This window comes from Brachyhypopomus gauderio, unplaced genomic scaffold, assembly GCF_052324685.1.
Source record: "Brachyhypopomus gauderio isolate BG-103 unplaced genomic scaffold, BGAUD_0.2 sc62, whole genome shotgun sequence".
Lineage (NCBI taxonomy): Eukaryota > Metazoa > Chordata > Actinopteri > Gymnotiformes > Hypopomidae > Brachyhypopomus > Brachyhypopomus gauderio.
This window is the reverse complement of record NW_027506883.1, coordinates 1044659-1061986: the sequence shown is the minus strand read 5'-3', so window position 1 is coordinate 1061986 and position 17328 is coordinate 1044659. Positions and strand designations below refer to the sequence as shown.

General features: G+C 41.3%; 1 protein-coding gene across 3 annotated transcripts in view; it reads left to right on the top strand.

Moving 5' to 3' along the window:
- Nucleotides 1-17328, top strand: part of clcn1b (chloride channel, voltage-sensitive 1b) — a 43031-nt gene that overhangs the window by 18226 nt on the left and 7477 nt on the right. For all 3 annotated transcript variants that reach the window (XR_013124683.1, XM_076988538.1, XM_076988537.1), the window contains 6 exons: nucleotides 12251-12467; nucleotides 12612-12743; nucleotides 12824-12952; nucleotides 13228-13361; nucleotides 13687-13764; nucleotides 16536-16614. Coding sequence is in view for 2 of the 3 variants with exons in the window: in XM_076988538.1 (XP_076844653.1) it covers nucleotides 12251-12467; nucleotides 12612-12743; nucleotides 12824-12952; nucleotides 13228-13361; nucleotides 13687-13764; nucleotides 16536-16614 (769 nt within the window). In the remaining variant the exon portion in view is untranslated. The remainder of the gene's footprint in view (nucleotides 1-12250; nucleotides 12468-12611; nucleotides 12744-12823; nucleotides 12953-13227; nucleotides 13362-13686; nucleotides 13765-16535; nucleotides 16615-17328) is intronic.

Sequence of the window (17328 nt, the reverse complement as noted above, 5' to 3'; positions counted from 1 at the left end):
TCAGAGGGAGGATCCCGAAGTGCCAGCTCATCTTTGAGCTCATCAGTTAACCCTTCCTGATAAATTGCTGTGAGTGCGTCAACTTCCCATCCGCTTTCTGAGGCTAGTGTTCTGAACGCCAGGGAATAATCAGCAACAGACATTTTACCTTGTCTTAGGCGCAAGAGACGAGACCCGAGTACACCCCCTGAGGATGGATGGTAAAATGCGCTCCTCATAGCTGCGGCAAAACGCTCGTGTGTAGTGCATACTTCTGCTTGTGCTTCCCATAGAGGGGTAGCCCAAGCCAGAGCTCTTTCTGTCAACAGTGCTACCACATAAGCCACTTTAGCACGCTCAGAGGGAAACCTGGAGGGCTGCTGCTCAAATATTAATGAACACTGCAGCAAAAATCCTCTGCACCCCTCAGGATCCCCTGAGTAGCGGGGTGGACACGGAAGAACAGGTTCAAGGTGTGGAGCTAAAACAGGGAGTTCAACAGGTCTAGCGGGAGGTGTAGGTGAAACTGCAGCAGAACCTGCTAGGGTCTGTATGGCGACTGTAACGTCATTAAGTTGCGCCGTAATCTGTCGCAATACCTGTTCGTGGCTGCCAAGCAACTGCCCTTGGTTAGTGAGGGCAGCTCTTAACTCCGCTGTTTCGTGCTTAGCGGCTGGATCCATGTTCAGGCTGATTCGTTCTGTAACGCGGGAGTACTGGGAGGTACTCACCGCGTATAGTGATAGAAGAAAGGTGGATCCAAGTGCCGTTTAACAGCACAACAGCGTTTGTCAGAACAGAACGCGAGTGCGAGAGTTAAAAACACGAAACACAACCCAAATGAATAAACGAAAGCAACGCGGAAAAGTCAACGCGAGAAAATAAAAGGAAAGTCGTGGAAGCACGGTAAAACGATAAACAAAACCCAACGCGGAAAACTCAACGCGTGAAAAATAAAGCTCAACCGTAAGGAGACGGGAGAAACAAACAAAACAACAAACGTAACTTAAACAGCGCAGACACAGGCAACGTGAAAACGAAACTAAAGATGCCAGAGAAGGTGGCTGGCCAGCAGGCAGAAAAACGCCGCAGCAAAACAAAACCCCTTCCTAAAATATAAAGTCAGAATAAAGACAGGAAGAAAAAACAGACTTGGGAAAACTTGAGGTAGGTCAGAGCGACGCAGGAGATAGAATCTCGAAGAAGAGAAGGAGAGACAGAGAGAGAGCGGCGACGAGACACCTTGTAACTTGGAGAGTGCAACTTCGGGGAATGAAGGAGCAGGCTGATAGCGCGAGGGCAAAACCGAACGAATCAGCAATGATCCGTTTCCCACAGCTTCCTTAAGAAGGCTTCAGACAGCTGAAACAGATCATTGCTGATTACGCCCCGCAAGTCTAGGACTGACTCGGGTGCCCCTCCTGGTGGTGGAGGGAGTGGCATCCGAGCCAGCCCTGACACTCTCAGTCCTTTCACCTTCCCAATCTCAGACACAGGCTTCCTGCCAGAGTCTGGAGCCCCAAACCTTCATCCTCACCAATGTGCTGTGAATCAGAGGGCATCTTTCCTTTTTGGATTGGTTCTTCAAGCACTCAAGGAGAGCATCTTAAGGACCAGAAACAGTTCTTAAAACAAACAAAATGGCTGCAGGTGTTGTTATATGTACAAATTAATGAAAATTATCTAGAAATGAAGTGAAACTCACATAACTAGACCCAGAGTAGTCTCTTAAGACAGTGGTATGAAGTGAAGACAGTGGGAAGGGTATCTTGAATTAGACAATGAATAAAAATGTCAGTCTGACATGGATGTACACTTACTGCACTAAATCATTCTTCTCAAAGCCGGAGTGGCTAATCGGGAGATTCGGGAGGATTCCCGATGGGCCGGTTCATGTTAATCTCTAGTTTGGGCCGATTGGGAGGGAAAAATAATTTTGGGCCGGATTTGGTCATAAAACTCCCGGGCTGAAAAAGTGTCCCACTCCGGCCCCGATTCTTCTAATAGTTTTAGTGCACATGTAGTCAGCAAAAACATGCAACAGAAGTGTTCTCACTGAAAAAAATTAAAACCTTTACAGGTGAAAGCATTTTAAATCTGATTATTTGACTATTTGAAAGTCTATTGGATAAAGACACTCAACATTTCACATTGTAGATCCACATGCCTCTCGCTGTAGAGAGTATTTATACAAAAATAGAACAAACAAATTAATTCAATATTACTGTTAACGCGTTTGTAGACATTCGTTAAGATAACACTTGTTTTAAGTTTTCCAGAGGGGATATTGTTATCTAGTGTACGGCTCTATCAATAACAATGTAATTAAGATCCAATGTAAGAAAGAGAAGAAACTCACTAATGTCACGGTACGGCAGCCCCCTACTGGTCGCCCCCGTCTACAGCAGCAGCTTGTCCTGTGGGTGTGGTGTTGTGTTCGTCCCTCAAGTGGGCGGAGCCCGCGATCCGTCTCACCTGAGGGTCGTTTGTTCGTCTATATATGTCTTGTCTTTGTACCAGTTGACCGCTGGTTATTATATCCTTAATTCGGATCAGTTCACGGGTTTTGGTTTGCGCACTTTACATATTAAACCATCCTATTAAAACATCCCGAGACTTGGCGTGATCGCTTCCATTTATTTTCGCTCACCCTGCCCGTCACAACTAAATCCTACTAGGGCCCTTTTCTGAAAAAGTTTAACATTTAATACAAATGTCACTGTGCAGACAAAAATGTTTGAAAATATAATGCATTTTGTAAATGATTAAGCTTTTAACTTCAGTATTTCTATGTTCAGTGTAACTTGGACAATAAGTCAATGGTTTTTCCCTCACGAGACACTGATGTAAGGTGAAGTAAAGGTCATCCTCTTTATCTTCATGGCTGTCAAGCAGTCAAAATTGCAGTGTCTGTTCCAAGAATTTGTCTCAGCTGAGATTGAAGCACCTGTAGAGTTGTTTCAGTCGTACTAGTAGGGACCTTTTCTGATTCCATAGTGCCACTAGACGGAATTTTTTTTTTAAATAGCGTTTCGCAATATGTTGGTAGATGTTACATTATGTTAACCAATATTATGGGGCACCCCCCCACCTTTTCTCTTCTTTTCCTCATTTATGTGTGTATTTAAACCTCCGTGTTTTACCCTCTGTTGTCGGTCTAATTAAACAAATGTGTCTGCATCAGTCTCTCGGCTTCCCCTCCACCCCTACGCTAACACACACGATTGTTGTCTCACACATTTGTGTGTATCACACGCTCCCTGTCAAAAAAAGACATGTCCTCCTGCTATTATGTTCAATAGCATTCTAGGCTTTTTACCAACATAAATTTTAGTAGGCGTAGACATGTGTATATGATGGATCTGTGGACAGGACAGGAGATGTGTGAAAATATATGATGTAGGAATATTACCAACAGAACCCCATAGTGGAATGTAAGGTGTTCTGAAAACATCTAATGTGTTAACACAGGGCTGAAAAGAAAGCTGCCCTAGAAACTGGTATGTGAATACGTGTCTAGGTCTTGTCTATGAACAATTTGTTATGTGAGTCATGAAATATATGGCACTCTCAGCCCTGGAACGTCTTCTGTATGTTCTCTGTTATTGGTTCTCTGAACTCTTTCAGTGAATCGGTGAATTCTCATCTCCTAACTGCAGATTTTCTAGCCCTGTTCTTTCTCTTGTTGTATATCCTTGTCTCTCAGGTTGGGCGTATCAGGTGAGTATGATTCTCTTCATGGTTGACTCTCTTGATTCTTTGTCTTTCAGGCTGAACTTCTCCGGGTAGGTATTCATCATGTTGTTTCTCGTCTTACAGGGGGGTGTTTTGAGCTACTTGTTGAATACACTTATCCTGGTACACAGTCATTGGTTAATTGGCAGCTCAGTCTTACACTTCTTTCCCTTATAGATACATGTTGTCGGTACTTCACATTAATTAGACATATTTGACAAGTGCTGTTAGTACACTTCTCTCTGTGCAACTTTGTAATTTGGTATTCTGAGGCACGAATGTATGTTGGAATCATCACCCGAGTTGGTAGACCCGTCATACCGTATATCGTATCATATCATATTAAACATTGGAGAAGTTATGCTCTTGTTTCTCTTCAGTTGTCAGGTGTCTTCAAGTCACATTTTGTTCACATTTTGTTGGACGCAGCGTAACCCTTGAGTGCCCTTAACCCAGGATGGACCCCTTGTGCATGCTCTACAAACGTTTTTTCCATGGCACAAGAAAATCAGCGTTTATCCAATAGCAGAGCAGGAGTCTCCTCCAGACTTTGTTGAAATACAGCAGACACATTCATGAATGGGAGTTTTCCTCCACGCATAAAGACCACATATACTTTTATTTGGTCAATTACAGAAGGTCTTGTGTCCTCCTAAAATATCATTGAGGTCTTATTAAAATACAGGTGGATGCTACAGTATTGGAGCAGTGTTGGTACACTACTTTGAACCATCATGACTATTTGTGTCTCAAAGTTAGCTGGACTGTTTAAACTTGGAATACTTTAGCAACACCTTGGAATTCACACGGCCTGTTTTTCTGAGGTAGTCTCACATCATGTTTGCAGGTGTTTGTATTGTATTGTGTACTTCCAATTCAGCCTCTGTGACTTTCAGAATTTGTATTGTATTTGCTTGACTAAAAGGACACTATGTCTTCTGAAGTATTAATGTCTGGGGGTAGAACAAAAGTGCAGTTTTAGACTAATATTTTACAGGGACAATTCAGTACAAATTTGTTTAACATTCTTTTTTTTAATCACTTTCCATGACACCCTTCTAGGTAACATGAACAGTAATTAATTAAAGACATCTTGCTGTAATGAGGCAGGATCAGCCAGACATATGGATAATAGTGGTTGCATTTTCATTAACTGGTAGAAAATCCAAAAACACAAATAACAGGCCAATCGAGAACCAGGTGGACCCAATCAAAACTCCGGGAAAGGTGAACTTGATAACACCACCTGACTGGATGATTGCTTGGTGTGGAAGTCCACCTGACTCCCATGGAGATTGTAGCGTGTGTAACTTGAGAGCTATGCATGTTGGCTACAGCTATAGGCCATGTGCCATTTATTTACAATATACACATATTACAAACAAAAATCTAATTTCTTTAAGTTTAAACATATCAGAGTGTTGTTGCTTTTTTTAAGTAGCCAAATTAAACATTTAAGCTAAGTGAGTTTGTCCTTATAGAGGTATTTGTCAGTCAGTCACTTATAGTGGTATGAAGTCCCAAAGAAATAAAAACTGCAGTAAATGTTATAATGACAAGGTTTTGTCATCTTAAGCTCAGTAGCTCTTAAAATCTAAAATTCCGAATAGCTTATAAATCTTCTATGCTGCAATTGAAGCTAGCTGGCTTTAGCGTTCCTTCTCCTCCACGCTTTGTGCTCTGAACATTGTTTTAAACAAATTAATCTATTATATGATTACTTACTTTTTTGCAGCACAAACATGTTTTCAATGTTTGTTTTGATGTATTCAGAGGGATAAGTCAACGAATGGTGTGGAGACATAGATTTGACGAGAAGGAAAAATAAAAATCGAATATCCTAAAATTAACATCAGGGAGATAGAATCATTATAAAAATTCAAAAATGAAGAATGGAGAGAAAAAACATGATGTGGATTATTCACTGTTTTCAGACTAATCTTTGCAGTTGTGTTGCTTAGCAACAAAAGCTTGTTAGCAGTCTACCCTGTGCAAAGAATTTACCGCACTATGTTTTGCAGTATGCTGACATTGCATGCAATGTAACAGCCAACACATACAGCAACTGGTGAGAAAAATGACAGACAGCTTCTTTGGATAGATTACAAATAAGATAAGCATGAAATTAAAATACCTACAGCAGTGGAACCGTGGAGGTCACATGACACCATCACATCCGTTTGTATTTCTAAAAGCTACATTCTACAACAGCACGGCTACATTTCCAGAATTAACTCTGGAGAGTGAATTAGAAAGATCCTCTTTCAGTAGTGAAATACATCTGTTGATGAAAAGGCAAAACGTTTGAAAGTGAAGCATTTGCTGTTTACATTGTGTTAGTGTGGACTGGATCTTAGTCTACTGTTCTGAAGTTGTCTAGATGTTGTTTTTCTCCAAAACAAATTTTATATTCATCTAATTTTTATAATTTTTTTGCATGTGTGTTTTAGCCTATTTATTTATTTTGTCCTGGTGCGACCATCATTACAGTCAACACAGTGAAATCCAATGCATGCATGACATGTTTAAATAGTGTGAAAAACATAAGATTGCACTCATAAAAGAGAATGAAGGACATATTTGTTGCAAAAGGCCCTTAATGTCTTCATGAGGAGGACACGGCACCATTGGCCTGTCATAACAAGCTCACACTTCTCTAAGCTTTCAGTCATGGTGATGTAAACCATTTCAGCAAATGTCACAGAACATTAGTCCAAAGTCCATGAGACTGGCGTCCATGGGTCCACAGTCTGTATATTTAGATTTGGCATTAGATTGGACAAGAAAGTTCAGACCACTGCTACTAAACGGTGAAGGTAATAATGTACATGTATGCATATCATGGACTAGCGCCCAAACTCAGCCGCAGGTTAAGATTGGACAGTCACGACATTTCATTGTGACATGAATGCCTCATTGTTCTTGAAATGCTGTAATATCTATTTGTGTTTTATATTGGCATGTTTGTAGTGCCAGATTTGAGTTCATTGAATTGCAAAGTGATTTGCATTCAGTGCTGTTATTCACTATTTCGTTCATTGAACACATTCACATTTGCTTTCATTTCAATTAAAAGATTAAATCAAAACAATCAAATGAAATCAATGCAATGAGTCCTCAATTTCATGTTGCCACATTTCTATTTGTCACTGTTTAAAAGTTTGTTTACAGTATTGATTGTATTTAATTGAGACATATGATTGATCACACTACAAAGTGAATCATATTTCTGACATGAATTCATTTTTTAGTAAGTAGTTCAAACTAAGTAATTTGTAAAAGACAGATGAAACAAAACTTGTTCTTGATCATCAGTGGCAGGAGGCAATGCAACATTAATGTGATTTGAGCGACATACACCACTTACACAGATATCACTGGTTTCTCCTTTAGATAACAAATAATACTGTAGCTCAGTTTAGATGGACCACACTGAGCTACATTCAGAGCCGTAGACTAGAGCTTATGAATCTTTCTCACTATCCTGACATAGATTTTCTCTTCTTTTCTTTCTTTTTGCTCTTTCCCTTTACTAATTAATGTGTGATTTACAGCTGTGGTGTTTTATAGAAGGAACTGTTCTTAGAGGCTCCTAAACACTGACAACTAAAATTGATAGTCTTATTGAATACTGTATTAACAAAATACAGTTCAGAGCCAAGACCTCTGACCAGCCCCAGCACACAACAAGTTTGAGTATTTTCTTATTTGAATGAGGAACTGGCCTTGTACGACTACAACTAAGTGTATTAAGGGCTGCTGACAGCACATTACTAACCACACAGACTCTTAGCTAATCACTACTGCATTGTGGGCACTGTAGTTTCCTACCAGTATATACAGTGTTTCCGTCCCATCACATAGAAGGCAGGTACAGTTATCATTACCTGAATGCTTTCTGAAGGTGAAAGGGACACACATAAGGAGGTAAGAAGAGGAAGACGAAGGTACACAACTACAAGGGAGGAAGACAGACATGAAGGATGAAGGAACACATTAAAACCTCTGAGACAGTCATGAATTTTGATGAAATTCTGGTAAGAATCAAAGATTATAACTTTTTGTAGTTTCAGAGCGAAATTATTCAGGACTCGGCTTTTACTGATGTATTAAATAATGTTATTATTTATGTCAGTGTTGTCATATTGCCTTAATAAAAATTATGTATTTAATTACATAACACTTTATATCTATAAATCTTAAACTTTTGCACTTTTCCACTAAAATTTAATAATGCATGTATTTTTAAAAACTCATCTGTTTTCAAAGGTCAGCAGAATGTAACGTAAGAAATCATTTTTCTTTTTGTTCGCCTGAAGGTTAATTTTATAAAATGGATAATGTTATTTTACAGAGTCTTTTTACTGCATCAGTTATGTAATGGTTTGAAATCCTCTTTATTTTTACCAAAACCAAGGGCAGCAAGATCGCGTTTAAAATCTCTGGGAGAGACTCCGCTTGAGAATCCGACACTTTAGTGATAATCATTTATTTACATAACGCATAATTACATCCTGCATTGATTGTTTCTTCATACCAATCATGGTGCATGTTGACAGGGAGACGTGGATTGATCTGCAGGTTGCTATGAAGCCGTTGAAGTTGAGGTCGTACTTACGTCATCGTGCTCTGTTAAAACATGCCATTGACTTTATATGGGTACACATGTCCTGATCTTCACATCTATCTGTCAGTGGCAGGGTCAGATTTTATCATTATAACTCTCTCCCACACAAACCCTATCCCCACATACACACACACACACACACAGGAATCACAGAGAGGAATCCATCATTATTATGTTTTTAATTAACTCCCAAAGTCAACGTGTCCTTCAGTTCTTGTGTCTGTTAGCGACTCTCACTTTTGTGGTCTTTCTCTCCATTCTCTTCCTCTGTCTGTTCTACACCTTTTCACACAGAACAAGCGAGGTCTTTGTTGATGATCAGCCCTCCTATAACCTCTGACTGTGTCCTGAATGCTAATAGTATACACTATATCTCTTCAGCTCCACTTGTGTAACATGCTTCACTGTATTTCCTTTTCACTAAATTTAATTTTGAAATTAAACATTTTAATTCTTAATAGAATTCTTAATAGTTCTATCATGATGATCTCAACTGTATTTACGTTTTCCATCTTTATGAATTTACGGAAATGTGTTGGAGTTTTTGTGATTTTGTGATGCATAGAATATTTTCATGTCTGTAATGTAATGTCGCTTCTTGTCATGAAGACAGTTTAGAATGCTTTAAACATGATTTTATTCATCATTAATAGATGTAAAATGAACGTGATTGTTAGCACAATGAAACTTTCCTTAACCTCTGTAATGAGATATAATGGACACTTAACTTATTCACGTGATTTAAGATGTTTGATAATGTACATCAATTCTAGGTTGCATAAATCAGACCCATCATGGTGTTATATTAGTTCATTGGTTTAACTGGGGCTAGACCAATTCAAATGTACCCATCTAGAGCACCAAACTGTACCAGCTGTCATGATGCCGGGCATCAAAGCCGTAACTAATGGTGTCGTTAACACTGCTGACTGAGATCATGTGGCTACTAACGAATGCCTGCCCTTTGACCTTGGTGCCTCCCAGGTCACACGCCCTCACTGTGACACAGACAACCTATGAACTCAGACTTACTCTTAAACACTTGCTGCTGCTGTCAGGGTGTAACAACAAGGATTCACAATGGATCCGGCTCCTATGTTTCTGAAAGAACAAATCCAGGGAAAACAAACACCCCTTGGAACATTTATCAGCTGTGCAAGAACTAAACGTTACTTGAAACTTACATTACATTACTTCAAATGTAAACCATGTCTGTAGCATTCTTTGTAAGTGTGTACCTGTGTTGATGTGCCCGTGAAGTGTTCTCCTGTTACAGCATCGCTGGAGGTTTGGAGATACTAACACTGACAACAGGGTCCTTTTATTCATCCACATGTCTGTGAGTAGTGTATACTCATTATTCACACCCATGTCTGTGAGTAGTGTATGCTCATTATTCACACCCATGTCTGTGAATAGTGTATAGGCCTACTCATTATTCACACCCATGTCTGTGAGTAGTGTATACTCGTTATTCACACCCATGTCTGTGAATAGTGTATAGGCCTACTCATTATTCACACCCATGTCTGTGAGTAGTGTATACTCATTATTCACACCCATGTCTGTGAGTAGTGTATACTCGTTATTCACACCCATGTCTGTGAATAGTGTATACTCATTATTCACACCCATGTCTGTGAATAGTGTATACTCATTATTCACACCCATGTCTGTGAATAGTATGTACTTATTATTCACAGTACTAGGTTTAGGGACCTATGAAAAGTCCAAAGCTGTGGTGAGAAATACTGTTCTGTATCGTTGCAAAAGCGTTGGGTGCAAAATGTAGCTGCTGATGTTAATTTTGGGGTAGGAGGTTAAAATTTATATATCACATTAGCACATAACTAGAATGATAAATTGTGACAATATACATCTTGGGATGTGGTTATTGTTTTTAGTATATTCTGTTAAACGTCATTCTGTTCTCAGAATGTTTCTCACACTGTTTGAAGGTCAATGCATGTTTGTTCTGACCTCAACTGTACAAGAAGACCAACAGGCCAAATTAAAGAGAGAATAATACATTCAGCCTTGGCCACAGTGGGAACGAAACCTCCCAATCTCATAGGAATTACTCCCTATGGTCTCTTATACTCACTGTCTTCATGTCCAACTGTCTTTATATTGGACAAATGTGAAGTGAATATGAAAGGACAATTACATTTTGGTGTCCAGTTTTTCAGTCTAAAACTGTCTCTTTTCAGTCTACGTCTGTCTCTTTTAGTTTGTGAATACCAGTGAGTTTTGTGTGTGTGATGGAAGGAGGGAGAGAGAGTGAGTGAGCAGTTACACTAAATATTATGGGTGTTTTTTCTCTAGCTGAAGGTTTGGATTAAATACAGTCTAAATACAGAATGCCCAAGAAAACTGCTACAGATGAGGTGGGTTGTAAAACTCAGTACTGTTAAATTCAAAGCAAATATTCTGTTAAATTACTTAAAAGTTAAATTCAGGATTTATTCAAATCCAGTTCTATATACCAATGATAAAAATATATATATATTTTGTACTTAAGTAATAGACAATGGGCAGTTTCAAGATATATAACTTCTTGAACCATCTGTTAATCTATTAAATAACTATGTCACACTAATAAAGTTAGAATTTTGATTAACATTTTCTTGCCAAAAAGGCTCAGTAGTGTACCCTCAGTAGTATCAGTAGTGTACCTTCAATAGTATCAGTAGTGTATCCTCAGTAGTATCAGTAGTGTACCCTCAATAGTATCAGTAGTGTATCCTCAGTTGTATCAGTAGTGTATCCTCAGTTGTTTCAGTAGTGTATCCTCAGTAGTATCAGTAGTATCTGTAGTGTATCCTCAGTAGTATCTGTAGTGTACCCTCAGTAGTGTACCCTCTTTAGTATCAGTACTGTACCCTCAGTAGTATCAGTAGTGTACCCTTAGTAGCAGGGTTGCAACTACATACTTTCTGAGGTGTATGCAAACATACTATTAGCGCCCCCCGCACTCCACCCCACCCCCACCAACTCAGCAAATAATTTTCTAGCATCGATTTAGCGCCCCCTCTAGTGCAGCGCCCCTATGCGTCGCATACGCTGCATACCCCCTTTTTGCGCCACTGCTTAGTAGTATCACTTTGTAGACTCAGTATACCCTCAGTAGTATCAGTAGTATCTGTAGTGTATCCTCAGTAGCATCAGTACTGTACCCTCAGTATACCCTCAGTAGTATCAGTACTTTTCCTTAAGTATCCAAGATTTTCCCTAAAACATTCATATTTTTCTAAAGAATGTTTCAGAAGTTTGCTAACATTTCCTTTCCTTACAGCGAGACCAAGAAGTGTATTTACTTTAAAAAGTTGATGTGAAGGCGCAATGATGCTGTTGAAGTATTATATCCAAAACACGTTTCCTTGGTAAGAACTGGAGCTTTGAAAACTGGCAACAGTGTAGCCCAGTCTCGGAGAGTCAAGGGAAGAGAACACACGGCCTCTGTCCAGTGCAGAACATCTGAGCATGCTTTGAGGAGAGTGCTGACTTCTCAGTGCTGTCTGCGTGTTCAGCCTCCCACTGAGTCCGCGGGACCATCTGCTCTCTCAGGATGCTGCTATGAATGGCTGATACAGTGGGATTGAAACTTGGTCTCCCATGTTGACACTGACAAGGCCTGAAAACCTTATCCTGACTTTTACTTTTGACTTCCTACTGTGTAGTTTGGGGAAATTGAAATGTTTTGGGTTGTAGAAGGAATTGAGATGTAGATCAGAGGATGCAAAAGTTTCCCGATCTACTAAAACTCAATGCATCATTATCTGAACTGTTCTGAAATGATAAATGCATTCTGGGTCTGCTCTTAATATCAACCTCCTCTTTTCTTTTTGCATGGACTTTGTCTCTATTTTTCTGTCTTGCTCATTCGTTCTCTCTCTCTCTTTCCTCTAGCTGTATGGGCAGTACAAAGAGCAGGTGGGTGATTTAGCCAGGAGGGAGGCCACACGTCTACTCGCCGAGAGCCTGGCGAAGAAACATGCCGATAACACCAGAGGCCCCAGAAGAGGCTACAGACGAAATCACTGTGACACAATAGAATCAGGTCATGTGACCCGGTTCCGCCGGACCTCATCATTAATGACATCACACCCCTTTTCTAAATGTCAAGGTGAGACAAGTTGCTTTTAGTATAGGGTCACCTCCTCGCCTCCTGCAGAAGAAACAGTAAAACTGATGCATGCTGATGCAACTATATAAAAAGTAGAAAGTTGCCTCTTTTCTTCCTCCTTGCTGGGGGCGGGGTTCTGTGCAGACTGCTTTGGGCGCACCCAGAGGTACATAATCACAAAGTTAGGGGAGGACTGGATCTTCCTCGTGCTGCTGGGCTTCACGATGGCTTTGGTCAGCTGGAGTATGGATTACGCTAGTGCCAAGAGTCTGCAAGGTAGCGTCCCTAATCCCGTCTCCCGTAAGACAGCTGAGCTGTATTAAAAAAAAAACAACCGCTCTCTCCTCTTTTCTCAGCATATAAATGGATGTATGCAGAGCTGAAAGAGAACGTGGCCCTTCAGTATCTGGCCTGGATCACATATCCATTAATTCTCATCATATTCTCATCTGTCTTCTGCCACCTGGTTGCTCCACAAGCTGTAGGTGTGTACTGCATGTCCCACACATCCCTTCATCTCTTCTCCTCTCTTCCTGAGACTGCTCTCCTTCCATCGGGTTCTGTTTTTCCTCTCTCACTTTTTCTCTCTTTCTGTTGGCTTCAGTGGTGTTCCTGTCACCATTTATTCTTACAACTTTCCTTCACTGACATCCATCCTCCTGTAGTGCTCATTCCACAAAACCTTCTTCTGCTGGTTGAATCTGAATCCGTATTTGTCTTTGCATTTGAAGGTCATGTGTTTCACGTGTGTTGTGCGCAGGCTCCGGTATCCCAGAGATGAAGACCATCTTGCGGGGCGTGGTCTTGAAGGAGTACTTGACTTTGAAGGCCTTTCTGGCTAAAGTCATCGGCCTGACTGCCAGTCTGGGCAGTGGTTTGCCTTTGGGGAAGGAGGTTGAGCATATCTTCTCCTCTAATTTCACATCTCTCTCTCTCTCTCTCTCTCTCTCTCTCTCTCTCACACACACACACACACACATACACACACACACACTCAATTTCAATATCTCCCTTTCTCTCCCTCTCTCTATTACTCTCTCTATCTTAATCTTTCTCTGTCTCTCTTCCCCCTCTCTCTCTGTCTCATGTCATGTTGTGTTCTAATAGCGTAATTAAAAACAACCTTAGTTGTGCTGTGTGAGCTGCTCTTACATTCTGTTTACCAAGTGAACCATAATAAACAATGTCAATTCCACCTGTGCCATTTTATGACTTCTAGGGTCCCTTCGTCCACATCGCCAGCATCTGTGCTGTTGTGCTGAGCAAGGTCATGTCTATCTTCACGGGGGTGTACGAGGTAAAACTTCCACCAGCACTCTGCTGCGTGTGTGTTCATGGCTGCCAGTGGGGGCTGTCCTGGCATGACCTCACGAGCATGTTCATGCTACCTCCCAGACCAGTAGAAGCCCTCACTGAAGGATCAGCTCTCTGCTTTCACTACATTCATCTCAGCTCCACTAGTGGTGCAGTCACCTCTAGCCACGATCATTAGTTAAAGGCAATGTTACTATTGAACTAAGTGATATAATACTGCGTATCAGTCATATCTGTCTGTCTGTCTTTTAAAGGTGCCATAGAATAATTTATTGAATTATCTGATGTCTTTATAGATGGTATTTGACTTTAGTCAGAGGCAAACATTCACAGAAGTGATTATACACACCTATGATTTGGTTTGATTACAACCCTCTGATTTGGCCCTAGAATGACACATTTTTCATACAGCCCTTTGTTGTGGGGTAATGAATCATTAATTTTTTTATTGTGCATCTGATGATTGTTTTGACAATTGTGTTCTGTCAGTTCCTTAAGGTCCCCTCGCATTAATATTTCTCCCAATATTGTTCCTTACAGTAGCTACAGAAATATGGTTCAAACATTTCCTGAATCTACTGAATACACATTATCTGCCTCCCACCATGTGATTCCTGTTTTTGTTTGAAATTGATGAAAGGATACTAAGAAAGTCAAAAAGAACAACTACCCCTGCCTCAAAATAACCCTCAACTACAACTACCCCACCTCAAAATAACCCTCAACTACAACTACCCACATAGCTAAATAACCCTCAACTACAACTATCCTCACAGCTAAATAACCCTCAACTACAACTGCTCTCACAGCTAAACAACCCTCAACTACAACTATCCTCACAGCTAAATAACCCTCAACTACAACTGCCCTCATAACTAAATAACCCTCAACAACTACCCTCACAGCTAAATAACCCTCAATTACAACTGCCCTCACAACTAAATAACCCTCAACAACTACCCTCACAGCTAAATAACCTTCAACTACAGCTACACTCAGCTAAATAATCCTCAACTACAACTACCCTCACAGCTAAATAACCCTCAACTACAACTACCCTCACAGCTAAATAACCCTCAACTGCAACTGCCCTCATAACTAAATAACCCTCAACAACTACCCTCACAGCTAAATAACCCTCAATTACAACTGCCCTCACAACTAAATAACCCTCAACAACTACCCTCACAGCTAAATAACCCTCAACAACTACACTCACAGCTAAATAACCCTCAACTACAACTATCCTCACAGCTAAATAACCCTCAACTACAACTATCCTCACAGCTAAATAACCCTCATCTACAACTATCCTCACAGCTAAATAACCCTCAACTACAACTACCCTCACAGCTAAATAACCCTCAACTATAACTACCCTCACAGCTAAATAACCCTCAACTAGCCATGGTCTGTTTTGCAGAACCATATATTTCCTTTGATAGAATGTGGGCTGGTCTATGCAAATGTTACTGGTGTAAATAATTGTTGGTGTCAGTCATGTCTGTTACAGTATGACACCTCCATAACCACCCTGTCCTTGATCAGCCAGGCTAAAGTAAATACTGTTTTCCATTCTATGGCACCTTTAATCAGTTATCAGCTATCAGTTATTCCTTATTGAATCAGTCTCTCTCTCTCTCTCTCTCTCTCTCTCTCTCTCTCTCTCTCTCTCTCTCTCTCTGTCTGTCTGTCTCTCGTTCCTCTGTTCCTCTGTTTTCACCTCTCTCCTTTGACTCTGCCGTACGGTATTATCTCCCCCTGTTCATCTGTGTTTCTCTCCCTGTAGTAATAGTCTTGTCTGGTATGAGTACAGTCTGCCTTCATCAGACCGTGTGTGTGTTGTGTATGTCCTTGCACTGTTTTCTTAACCCTGGCCAGAATAGCGCCCGTGTTCAGGACCTGCTGGTGTGTGCGTGTGCTGTGGGAGTGGCCACCTGTTTCGCTGCCCCTGTGGGAGGCAAGTTATCCCTATTTTGGTCAGAGCACGCTGCATTGTGTGCACAGTATGAACTCTCTCTCTCCACTAAAAGAGAACAGTCAAGATTTCATGTATTGCTTCTGGAAATTATTCCTGAGTAAAATTTACCGTTAGGTGCTCTAAGTAATAATAAGTAATATGTGTAGTAATTCCATCACCACAGTATACTCTCTAAGCAAGCTGTAATACTGTACCTTTCTTTGTATTTACAAAACGTGTGAACAAACTGCACTGTAACAGCACTGATTGCTTTGCTCTTGAGTATGTAAAGTCCAGTCACACACCCATGCTCATTAAGCACAGATACAGCTGGTGGGAGTTTGGCTGCTTTTGTCATGGTGTGTGCAGTGCTCTGGAGGACTTGGGCTTGGCTTTGGTTCCGTGCTGCTAACCTGCTGAACCGGCTCGCTGGCCTCCACAGCATGATCTCTTCCCTTCATCCGTTTACCTTTCCACTGTTGCCCTCGTTTCTCATCCCCTTTATTCTCTCCTGTCATGCCAACTCTCTCTCTCTCTCTCTCTCTCTCTCTCTCTCTCTCTCTCTCCTCTCTCTTCCTCCTTCGTTTCCCTCTTTCGTCTCGCTATTCTTCCACCCACAACTGCCTCTTTCTGTCATTCCCCATCGACACTCGTCCTTGTCCATCCCTTCATCTCTGTGTGTGCTCCCTCACTCCCACTATAACCCTCCTCCTCCTCCTCCTCCTCCTCTCTCTCTCTCCTCCATAACCCTCCTACTTTCTCCCCCTTCCGTCTTCACCTCTGTCTCTCAGTAGAACCCCTACGGTTACACTGATATTCTGACAGTGGGGTGTGCCGTCGGGGTTGGCTGCTGTTTCGGGACTCCACTTGGAGGTAAATCGGCTCTTCCCCCCTTATCAGTTCCGTCCTTATTACCTGCTCTCTCCTGTCACGGTGCATTAATGCAGCAGTTTTTTTTCCCCCCACAAAAGTTATTTCACTTTTCAGTGGTTCTGTAATCAAAAGGCACAAGCTAAAATACATTGATATCGAATCACAGATGTTTGTAACCATAACTTTGATCTCGTTCCCTCTTTTCTGCTCATGTTTCTGCATCTCTATCTTTGTTTTTTCCATCTCTCATATTCTCCTTCTATCCTTCTGTCCTCTCTGTTTGTTCAACCTTATTCCATTTGTATCCCTTTTTACCCCTGGATGTTTCTCACTCACTGCATTTCCCATATTATCCACACCTCAACCTCTCTGTGACCCTTCATCTCTCTCTCTCCCTCTCTCTCTCTTCCTCTCTCTCTCCCTCTCTTTCTACTGAATCTCTCTCCCTTTCTCTCTACTGAATCTCTCTCCCTCCCTCTCCTTCCTTCTCTCCCTCCCTCTCTCTCCCTCCCTCTCCTTCCTTCTCTCCCTCCCTCTCCTTCCTTCTCTCCCTCCCTCTCTCTCCCTCCCCCTCTCCCCCTCTCCCTCCCCCTCTCTCCCTCCCTCCCTCCCCCTCTCTCCCTCCCTCTCCTTCCTTCTCTCCCTCCCTCTCTCTCCCTCCCTCTCCCTCCCCCTCTCCCCCTCTCCCTCCCTCTCTCTCCCTCCCTCTCCTTC